We start from the raw sequence: 12,069 nt of genomic DNA on the forward strand, positions 1-12,069 counted from the left end.
TCCTTCAGATTCACTTTCAGAATCTCCTTCAGACCATGTGATAGTTAGCCCCTTCTTTTGCATCTTGAGATAAGTAGGACATTCAGCTCTGACGTGTCCATACCCTTCACAACCATGACACTGGATTCCCTTGCCTTGGTTGAACTTTTCTTCAGAAGTTGATCTTTTCCTGATGTCAGACGGGATGTTCTTGACATTAGGTCTCCCTCTTTGATCAATCTTCTTCACGAACTTGTTGAACTGTCTCCCAAGCATGGCTAAAGCTTCTGATATACTTTCATCACCTTCAGTATATCCTGCTTCTGACTCTTCTTCAGCATTAGATACAAAAGCTATGCTTTTGTTCTTCTTTTCAGCATTCTCACACAAGCCCATTTCAAAGGTTTGGAGAGAACCAATGAGCTCATCCACCTTCATATTGCAGATGTCCTGCACCTCCTCTATGGCTGTGACCTTCATAGCAAATCTCTTAGGCAAGGACCTGAGAATCTTTCTTACAAGTTTCTCTTCAGCCATTTTCTCACCTAGTCCACCAGAGATGTTTGCAATTTCAAGAATATTCATGTGAAAGTCATGAATAGTCTCATCCTCTTTCATCCTCAGATTTTCAAACTTGGTGGTCAGCATCTGAAGTTTGGACATCTTCACTTTGGAAGTACCTTCATGAGTTACCTTGAGGGTATCCCAAACTTCCTTAGCTAGTTCACAGTGGTGCACCAGCCTGAAGATGTTCTTACTGATTCCATTGAACAATGCATTCAAGGCCTTGGAATTTCCCAGAGCTAATGTCTCTTGCTCCTTGTCCCACTCCTCTTCAGGAATCTGCACACTGACTCCATCTTCACCTGTCCTCATTGGATGTTCCCATCCTTTGTTGACAGCTCTCCAGACTTTGCTATCTAGAGACCTTAAGAAGGCTATCATATGAGGCTTCCAATCATCATAATTAGAGCCATCCAACATGGGTGGTCTATTTGAGTGTCCTATATCCTTGTCCATGGTACTAGAAAGTAACTTCCCTAGATCTCACCCAGAAAATCACAGGCAGGGTGCCTGCTCTGATGCCAATTGAAATTCTAGTTATCAAACTTTAGATGTCACACGGGTTGTTATGACATCCAATTCTGCACAGACAGGAATTTTGCAGAACTTAAACGTAAGTGCAGTAAATAACACAAGAGATTGTTTACCCAGTTCAGTCCAACATGACCTACATCTGGGGGCTACCAAGCCAGGGAGGAAATCCACTATTAGTAGTATCAATTCAAAGCTAAACTCACCCGTTTACAACTTATCACTTAATCCCTACCCAATGCAATTTCAATCTTACACTAAGATCAGAGTTCCTACTCACTCCCCCTCAATCACCTCAGTGATTACTACCTTTAATCAATATTAAAGACAAGTTGAAGTCACACTTCAAACAACTCTTGATTGTGCTTCACAGCTTTAATCAAGATACACAGCACTCACGCTTAAAAGCTTTGAGCGACACAACACTTACAACTCAATGAACACCCTATGCCACAACAATCATCTACTTGATAATGGCTTGGCTTACAAGATACGTCTAATACAAGACTCACAAAAATACAGCAGTGAAGTATGATGGACACACTTAATCTTCACGCCTCAAAATCCCCAAAACTGAATGAAGGAACGACTTCCTTTTATATTGCAGTACCTGGGCTTTTGCACTTGTATTCTCCTGAATTTAAGGTCACGCGAGTTCCCATAAATTCAATATCTAGGTTACTAACAAATAGGCTATTTGTTAGGTTCATTAAATGTAACTTGGTTGTTGATTTCCTGGTTTTTCTCTAAGTTGTTGACTTCCTGAAGAATAGCCCAAGAAAAGCTGAAACAGAAAACTGAACAACCTACAATATAGCATATACTGTCAGGAATGAATGTCACGACATTCAGCTTGACATCAAGGTCCATATGCTGAGTCTGTTTTTCCAGAAAACAGACTGTACAATTTTGCTGACCTGTACATGATCAAAATGACCATACTACAGTAACAACTTACATTAATAAATGTCAAAGTGTCCAATTTAACATTTACACATTTGGCCTTAAGTTAGTTCTGTTATTCTCTTGAAGAACAAACTAAGTAACATGCTGAAGTATAGCAGAACACCACTCTGTCTAACGTTCAGTATATATACTGTCCATGATGAATGTCATAACATCCAGTTTGACATTCATACAGTAGGCCTTATGCCAGATCTGGTTCTTCTTTGATAACCAGACTGCAAATGAATACTGAGCTCTAACAGAACACCAACTGTTCTATTCCTCAGTAGCTGCTGACAGGGATGAATGTCACAGTCTCCAGTTTGACATTCAATAAATCCTGTATTAGCTAATCCTGCAGTAACTACTCAAGTGTGTCATGACATCAGTCAAGACACCAGAGTACAGTTAGATATTCTAACCTACAATGCAGTCACACATATACACCATGTCATGACATCAGTCAAGACATTAGAATCCAGCTAGTGTTTTACCATATAATGCAGCCAATTAAACACCTACAATGTATGTCATTCTATGTGAGTTCTATCATATTGTTGTTCTAATCTTTGCAAACCGCCTCTGTGTATTATTTTGGCTTATGTGTGATTCAAGATACTTCTCATGATTTGCTTTGTTTCTTTTTGACATTGTCAAAAAGGGAGAAGCAAGATGAAATCGGGATGCATATATTCAGGGGGAAGTCTTTCATTGAAAATATGAACGCATCGTCTCAAGTTTTGCCATCGTAAAAAAGGGGAGTATGTGAGTGCAACTTCGTTTAGATGTATTTTGTATGATGTCAAAACTAGGATACTTTAGCGTTAATGTATATTGGACGGTATCCTCTGATTCTTTATGTGCATCTTAGAATTAGGAAGCATAAAATAATTTGGAAATAACTTGAAAAAGGTCTCATGCATAAAAAATGCATGAAAAATAATTTCTTGTGAAAAATGCATGAAAAATAATTTTTTGTGAAAAATTACATTATAGGTTGACACATGCTGTCTATAGGTTGACACATGTTGTCTACTGGTCGACGCATTCTGCCTACATGTCAACCTATAAAAACATTTTCACAGCTATAGGTCGACACATGCATTCTATAGGTTAACGCATATGCTCTAGTATTAAAGCTTGTAGGTTATGTTTCATGTGCTGACTCCTCAGGTCGACATATAGGAAGCACATAGTTGTTACAAGTCGACGTATGACCTTGAACATGATCCTGGGTTCAACAAGTGTGCGCTTGAGATTAATTCAGCCGGGTGAAAGCCTTGAGACAAGAAGGTCATGCAAGAAAGTAGTAACAACAGGTGAATTGAAGCAGCATTGTTGGTGACTTGATCAATCTTTTATCAAGGTTTTTGGAGGTGCCAGAGTCAAGAACAAACTTAGGGTTTGTGGGATTTTATTTCTCATCTCTTGTATTCATACATTTGAGAAATAAGATTTATTATATTAATATCTCAATTTGAATTGAGGGTATATGTACCCATAGCGAGGTCGATTGGGGAGTTGCCTAAACAAATCATTGCCTACTCTCTCTATCTCTATCTCATTTATTTTTTGGCTCATAAATTATTGTCTACTTTTATCTCTAGATCAACATTGTTTGGTTAATAACTTTTGAATTTCTTGTTAAATTATGTTGTTGTAGTAATCACATACCATTTGGTAGTGATTGGCTTTTAAGAACTACAAACATTATACTAATATCCAAACTTCGTTGATTGCATGCAAAGTGTTTGACAAATTGTGTCAACTAGCCTTTTGTGTATTGTTGTCATTGGAGATAGATCGTTACTATAGTAGAGTATTCAATTTAGTGCTTGAAGTGTTGATAAATCAATTTGTGAATTATTATTATACCATTGGTACTCATACGCATATCCAGACTTTTTAATAGAAAGTTCGGTTATATGATTTTGGATCCGGAAAATATTTGAAACTTGCTTCCGCGTCATAAATTTTTCTAAATCAATTTTTCGAATACATTTTTAACTTGGGATCTATCCACCCCTTATAGATCTAGGTCTATTGTCTAACAAATATTTGTACTTGTGCACACAAGACTAGTTAAATATTTTAATATAATTTTTTTTATAATTAACAATAAAGAAAGTATGGGTGTTCGTGGGTCAATTTGATTTGGTGTTGAGGAAATCTGATGTTCAAACTAATCAAAAGTATATTGATTGGTCTAGATTGGATTTACACAATTTTTTGATAAAGCCCAAACCGAAAAACTGAAAAACAACAAGTTAGCTTAGGTTGGATTGATCTTAAACATTCGAAACAATGTGCAAAAATATTTTTAAAAAATATATTAAATTTACATCAACTAATTTTCCATAATAATATAAAATTCATATTTTTTTCGTTTGTCCATGTAGGTTGTGAGTGTCACAAATGAAAATTCATTTTTTTTGAAGTTGAATATCTTAAATTATTATTTTTTTGTTAATGAAGAGGGCAAAAGCCCCAAACACCTAAATGTACAATGTTCTTCTAAATGAGGTACCCTTCATATCTTATACATACAAGTTATTTATTTTCATAAGACAACATTCAAACACCTTGTTTCCTAAGTTTTTATAACTATTTTAGTCGTGCCATATGCACATGCATTGACTTTCCTAAACACGTGATCTATACAAAATTCTTTGAAAAAGCTCATCTCACCGTGGATTTGCCGCACTAGACATGTTGTAATTCTCTTTTTTAATTGCCTCTTGAACATTCTTGAAGTCCGTTTGAATGTTAACTTTCATGCTGCCTCGATTATGAACCATCTTGATGCCTTCTAAAACTCCCCACAACTCATCATTCATAATACTACAATTGTCCAATAATTTGGCAAAATCCATAATCCATCTTCCTTCTTTGTCCTTTAAGACTCCCCCACAACTCAACAATTCATAATACTATGATTGTTCAATTTTTTGGTCAAATAGTATATTCATCAAAATCCCACAGAAGAAAATATAATTTAAGTATTAATATAAATAGAGATAGTTAGTTTTGGGTTTCTGCACAATAACAAAATTTAGTCTTTAGAATGTATTGAGTATTTGAGTAGTTGTGTGTTTAGAGAGAGTTTTCTATTTTTTCTTTCAAAAATAATTTGTTGAGAGAGTTTTTTATTTTTCTATTCAAAAATAATTTGTTGTAAAAATTATAATTTAATAAGAGATTTTATAATTTTTTTTTGTAATGATTAGAAATTGATTTCTGAGTTTTTTTTTTTGAATCTTTTTTTTTTATATGCTTCCGTGTATCTAAAAAGTTATTTATTTATTTGATAGTTTCCAACACCAATAACTTTCGCTTAAAATTCTCCCACAATTCATAATACTATGGAAAAAACTCTAATCTATCCTAAACGATGAAATAAATTATATAAATTAATAATTTTTGAAAATATAATTTTTGAAATTACCTGTCTAAATTAGTTAACATCAATTTTTGATTTGATTCAATTTTCATCCAAACTTTAGAAAAAAAACTCAACTCAAATTTTATACAATACTAATTTGATTCGGATTTAGACAAAGTCAATTATCACCCAAAAAGAGAAGTTAGTCCAAAGTTAGATGAGTTTTATTAATACTTAATTACCAAAAATGGACACCTCGACATGTCGCTTTACACTAGAAAGAAAGGGTATGTTTGGTAATACCTTATTCCAAGGGCATTCCCGAACGGGTCCTTTCTATTTTCCACTCTCTAGACTAAACTCCACTCTTCTTCTTCTTGTGAGCACTTCGATTACCGTCGTTCCCAATTCCTTTTTCTCCTCTCACATCAATTTTCCATTTATCGCTAATTTTCGATTTTGCGTCACTTGATTCCAATTCCACCAATAAGGTAACTAAGATTCCTTTCATGTATTCAATTTTTAGGGTTTTTATTTATGTGAATCTGAATCGCGATTGTGTTTTTTAGGTTTTTAGGTTTTGTTATCGATGAAGATCGAGGAATTGGATGATGCTGAGTGTAGTAGGGTAGAAGACGAGAGCTTGGAGAGACAAATTGTTAGGGTTGATGCGAAGAGAGCGTTGGTAGGAGCAGGTGCACGGATTCTGTTTTATCCTACACTTTTGTATAACGTGCTTCGTAATAAAATGGAAGCTGAGTTCAGATGGTGGGATCAAATTGATGAGGTTTTGCTTTCTCTGGATTTCATGATGCGTTTTTATTTTTTGTTGTTTTGATTTTGGTTCAGTGTAATTTGGAAGTGGAAATTGCTTTATTTGCTGAGAATGAAATTGTTGATGTTTTGAAAATTGATGAGGTTTTCAGATGGTGGGATTAATTTGATGAGGTTTTGCTCTCTCTGCATTTCATGATGTTTTTTTTTTAGTTTTTATTGTTTTGATTTTGATTTAATGTGATTTGGACGTGAAAATTGCTTTATTTGCTGAGAATGAATTGTTGATGTTTTGAAAATTGATGAGGTTTTTTAGATGGTGGGATTAAATTGATGAGGTTTTGTTCTCTGTATTTCATGACGGGTTTTTAGTTTTTATTGTTTTGATTTTGTGTGATTTGGAAGTGGAAATTGCTTTATTTGCTGAGAATGAATTGTTGATGTTTTGAAAATGAAATATTAGTTAGGGTGATCGTGGTACTGAATGTTCTTTGATAGATAGGTGCTATTGGTGTGCTTTGTTGTTAAATTAAACACTTGTTTGTTGTTACTTCTAGTTTTTGTTGCTGGGTGCAGTACCGTTTCCTAAAGATGTTCCTCATTTGAAGAACCTCGGTGTTGGCGGTGTAATTACATTGAATGAACCATATGAAACTTTGGTACCATCGTCATTGTATCGTGTAAGTGTTATACCCTTTTTCTTCAATTATGTATTGTCTTTGCACTTTTTGAGCTAATTGCCTGTTATGAAGAAAAATTAGCCATTTTTGGAATCTCTGATGTATGCTTGCGAGTATATCTAGTTGGTTTGTGTATATTAATACATGAATAATGAATTTTCACATTACCACGATAGTATGTTTTTGTTTATGACCATTTCTGATTGGTTTGTTTATTTGCTTAATTTGTTTCAGGCTCACGGGATCGATCATTTGGTAATTCCCACGAGAGATTATCTCTTTGCTCCCTCATTTGTGGATATCAACCGGGCTGTGCAGTTCATTCATAGTGGGTTTTTTCAATTTTATTTAATTTGGGAAGGGGGATAAATCCATCTATCAATGTGGTTCTTAGTCATGTTTTATGTCCTGGAAAATAGTTTTGCGTGTGTGGTTTATCTTACTTTTCTATTTTATTACAGATAATGCTACATGTGGTAAAACAACTTATGTTCACTGTAAAGCTGGGCGTGGGAGGAGTACAACAATTGTGCTTTGTTATTTGGTAAGCTTTTGATCTTTTCTTAGTATTAAAAGTTGTGGCATCAATTGAAGCTTTGAGGGGGTGATTGACGACCATGTGTTCTACTACTGTTTTTCAGGTTGAATACAAGCACATGACTCCGGCTGCTGCCCTGGAGTATGTGCGGTCTCGAAGACCTAGAGTGCTACTAGCACCATCACAGTGGAAGGTATGCCCAGTTTTAGATTATTTATTTATTTTTGCTCTTCTACTTTCTAGAAGGCCAGTGACTCAATATAACAATTGTTGTGCTTTTGTAGTAATGATTTCTTTCCTAGCATTCAGTTTTTGTATAATCTATGAATGTATTGTATGCAGGCTGTTCAAAGTTATAACAATCAAAGACATTCTCCTTTACCACACTCTCCTTCTGGAGACACAGTTCTCATAACCAAAGATGATCTTGAAGGCTATCATAGCACATCTGATACAAGTATGGAGCTGGCAATCGTTCCTAAAGTGCCAAAGGCTAAGCCCATGATAGCACGACTATCTTGCCTATTTGCATCCTTAAAAGTATCCGGTAGTAGCGTCCCAATGACAAGGCGGCTTCCAGTTTCAGAGTCGCGGGCTTGCTAAGCCAGCTTGACACTGATGTGTCATGCATGGTGGCCTGTACAGAAGATGGTTATGGAAATAAGTGAATAATTTCCCACGAAGTCGGTACAATTGTGTTTAAGAGAGGGTCCACAGTAAGAAAGAGGGAAGATGATGTTTACATGTTAAAAGAGAAACATCATGTAGTTATCTACTTAATCTTGTACATATATTTTTTTTCCTTTTGTGTGTTTGTAAATCCAAGTGAAATCGTTGTTCATGTTTAAAACATTGGTGTGAAATCAACATAATTGTTGGTTGCTAAATGGTGTCTTGTCATCATTCATGCAATTTCCTTGCACTTGCCTAATTTGTACCAAAGCTCTGCAGGGCGTTGCAGATTGGCTTATCCCTTTTGTCTATTGCTTTAGTTTCTGCTGCACTAAAAATAAAAGCCAACTAAACCGCGTGAAGCAGAATACAAGTAAGCTACAAATTTTTTCTTGTTTTTTCAGTTATATACTTGACTTGTATAGATAGTACATTTTTTTGTGTGGCCTAAGATATATCTGTATGTTACCTGTGGATTTTACTCTTTTAAATCAAGTAAGAAACATGAGCTAAGTGCAGTTAAGTCTGGAATCTTTTATGTTTTGTTGTGTTTGGAATAGGGGTGAACAAGACCCTCAAGCCTTAAACGGTCCAATCGAACGAGTTTTTGATAAACGGCAGGTCGATATGGGTTAACGGGTAGTGCGGCCCAACTTTACAAGTTAAATTAGGTTGAACTAGGCAAGTCTGGGTGAGAAAAAAACAGTCATTGGCCGAATCCACCCAAGATTGAATATAAAATAGTGTTGTTTATTTGATGATGTTGTGAAACTTAACAGCTCATTCAAATTGAATTTGAATGGATTAACCAAAATAATTTCTTTTTTCTAGATCCTTTACTTTCCTCACCAGTGTCCCTCTCACCTCTCATTCACCACAGCATGCCCTCAACCAATATTTGTTAAATTTGGCTTTCACAATAACAGTTATGGTTTCCTTTGCTCTAAATTTACTTTTTATTCTTCGCATTTTATTTGTTTTTCTGTTTCAAATTTTACTTTTATTTGTTGATTTCAACAAAAAAAATTAAATTTGATTTTTTATCAAAAAAATTAGATTGGACATTATTTATACAAATTTTGATTTTGCATTTTAAAACAATTTTTCTTTAGATTGTGTGAGACCTTAAATCGACATGCTAATCAACAAACCTAATATTCTACGGTTTGGACCGGTTGGAATTTTTGGGTCCAAACTTGTCCGAATCCGATCAGTGTCCACCCTTAATTTAGATGTTATAATTACGAATGATTTTTTCTTCTTCACACTTAGAGTTTTAGAGTTTCAGGATCATCCTTTTCAATTTTCATAGCAATATTGCACATTCTTTTCATATTCTTCGCCAGATACATCTCGTCGATTCTTCTCTAATTTCTCCTCTTTTATGTTTTTTTTTCATCTTCTAACTTTTATGTTAATATTCTCTCTTTCAATTTCGTTTTTATTATGCATCTTCTTGTTTAATCTCTTGTATTTTCTATTCTTTCTTAATCTATTCTCTCATTTTCTGTTTCATTATAATATTTTTTGATATTGTTTTATATTTTTTATTCTATTTTGTCTAATATAATTTTTATTTATTAAGTTGTTGTCCAAATATGACGAGTTTTGTTATTAATGATAATGTATGAATGATTAAATATAAAATTATATTCTTTTATGTGTATTAATTTACGATTTAATATTTTTTTTTATATAAAAAATCGAATCAACCGAAACAATTCAAACCCATTGACTTGATTCTAAAAGTCAACTGAATCAAATCCTATATTTTTTCTCTTGCAGTTTAGATGGTTTAGGGTTTAGGGTTTAGGGTTTAGGGTTTAAGGTTTAGGGTTTAGATGATTTTTATCCTCTCTAAACTGCACCACGAATATCCCCTAGTTGTAATTATTTTTTAGAAAATTTAAAATTATAAATAATTTTAGTAAAATTTTGGATCCTCTCCTCCTTTTCTCACTTCATTCCTCTCTTTGTCTCTCTGGTAATCTCAATCTATTAAGTAAAAATAATTTTATAATAAAAAGAGATTGAGATTAATAGAGATATGAGAGGAATGAAGATAAAAAGAAAAGGAGAGGACTTGAGCCTTTTTAGTGATCCATTTAAATTTTATTTATTTTATTTTATTTTCAATTTTGATATAGTATTAAAATTATTTTTGATAAAGTTTTTATTTTATTTTTATAAATTTTGGATAACAGCAAATAAAAATTAATTTGTAAAATTTGAAATTAAAGAGACTGATTTGCAATTTATGTAAATATTATAGACTAATTGGCAATTATTTTTAAATGTTTCGGTGTCAATACAAATTTTAAAAATATATAAATCAACATATATGTTTTAAAAAATTAATAATCAATTTAACATTCACATAATATGAAATAAAATATAAAAATATTATATAAAATAAAAATGTGTTTCAAAATATTTATTTTTAAAGTGTTCCAGAATATTTGAAATTTGTTTACATTGCATTAAGAACGGAAGGAAGTATGAATGACGGAACAATAAGAATCTAGTGCTTAGACTTAGATGAAGCCAAAACTAGATCTATTTTATTAAAAAAGAAGGCATTTCTAATAGTTTATCTAAATATGTTAGACTAGGAACAAAAAAAAATGTTTTAACAAATTAAACCAGTCTATTTAAATATATATTGTTAAAGTAAATTTATTTTGAAATCTATTTATAAATATAAGTTTGTTTTAAACTAGTTTATGAGCATAAATTAGATTTTAGTTGGTTTATAAATACAAATTAATTATGAGTTAATTTTAAACTGAACTGAAATTGATTTAAAAATTATTTTTGTCTTTGGATAATGCTAGCAAAATTTAGAATCACAATCCTTGAGTATATATTTAGAATTAAAAATTTAGGTGAGTGTAAGAGTGAAAATAGGCTGGGTAAAGATAGATTTTGCTAAACTTGAGTCCGACCTACTAAAATATTCAAGGGCTAAGTATGATTTGTAGCCTATTACTTTTACATCCGAGTCTGACATTTTCGAAGGCTTGATTGACCTACTAGCCTACTGAAAAGCCTACTTCATTTGAACATTTGTAAATAAGAAATTCAACTAATGTTAAATAGACTAACAAATTAAAAGATCAATGTGATTAAATATTTGTTTTTTTTGACCCATTCAAATTTACCTATTAGTATAAGTTTGATAATACTATTTGTTTGAAAGAACTTATGAAAACAACTTATGACATTGTTCATTCGTTTTTTTCAACTTATTTTCATAAGTTCTTTAAGATAATCAAACTTTGTTTTTCGTATTTTAATTCAAAGTATAAAATAATTTGGTTTTCATTTGAATTTCATTTAGTATTGAACATGTCTATATAAGCAATGTTGAGAATCAATTTGTAATAGATTTTTTTATAACAAAATTTCAATTTTCTTTTAAAGTTTGTTAGAATCTTTTCTCTGTCTCTTTCATCTTCATCATCTTCATCTTCTTCCTCTTGTGCACCAATAACTGGTATCTAAAGCTCCGGTTCGAATCCACGGGAAACACAAGTGAATGTGAGGGTAGTGTGATTGATTTTATTTCTTGAATTTGTGTTGAATTTACGATCGAAATCGTAACTGAATCGCATTTCTTGATTTTAAGGGATTGGAAAACACGAGTGTTTGGTGAAATCTGAATGAATTCTTGCTCAAGATTGAAGATGAAAGGTGGAAACAGTAGCTTGAATACAAAGCTTTCAGTATTTGATGGAAAGATTTGGAATCAATGGATGATTCAGATGCGTGTGTTGTTTGGCGCTCAAGACGTTCTTGATCTCGTCAATGGCGGTTGCATCAGATGTAATTGAAGCACAAAGGAATACGCATAAAGAGTTGAGGAAAAAGGATCAGAAACATATGTTCTACATCCATCAGTGTGCGGCTAAATGTGTTTGAGAAGAGCGCTGATTCAACGACGACGAAGGATGTGTGAAACATAGTGGTACGTTGCTATGGAGGAGATGCATCAGTGAAGAAGT

At 33.0% G+C, this 12,069-nt stretch overlaps 1 protein-coding gene across 1 annotated transcript; it reads left to right on the plus strand.

The window, feature by feature from the left end:
• The first annotated feature begins 5,680 nt into the window (after window positions 1-5,680).
• On the plus strand, window positions 5,681-8,280 carry LOC127101502 (phosphatidylglycerophosphate phosphatase PTPMT2). Its single transcript, XM_051038933.1, has 7 exons — window positions 5,681-5,892; window positions 5,971-6,188; window positions 6,733-6,855; window positions 7,090-7,183; window positions 7,317-7,399; window positions 7,497-7,586; window positions 7,736-8,280. The coding sequence occupies exons 2-7, from the start codon at window positions 5,991-5,993 to the stop codon at window positions 7,994-7,996; spliced, it is 849 nt and encodes a 282-aa protein (XP_050894890.1). The 5' UTR covers window positions 5,681-5,892; window positions 5,971-5,990; the 3' UTR covers window positions 7,997-8,280.
• The last annotated feature ends 3,789 nt before the right edge of the window (window positions 8,281-12,069 follow it).

This window comes from Lathyrus oleraceus, chromosome 7 (assembly GCF_024323335.1).
Source record: "Lathyrus oleraceus cultivar Zhongwan6 chromosome 7, CAAS_Psat_ZW6_1.0, whole genome shotgun sequence".
In the NCBI taxonomy this organism is placed as follows: Eukaryota; Viridiplantae; Streptophyta; class Magnoliopsida; order Fabales; family Fabaceae; genus Lathyrus; species Lathyrus oleraceus.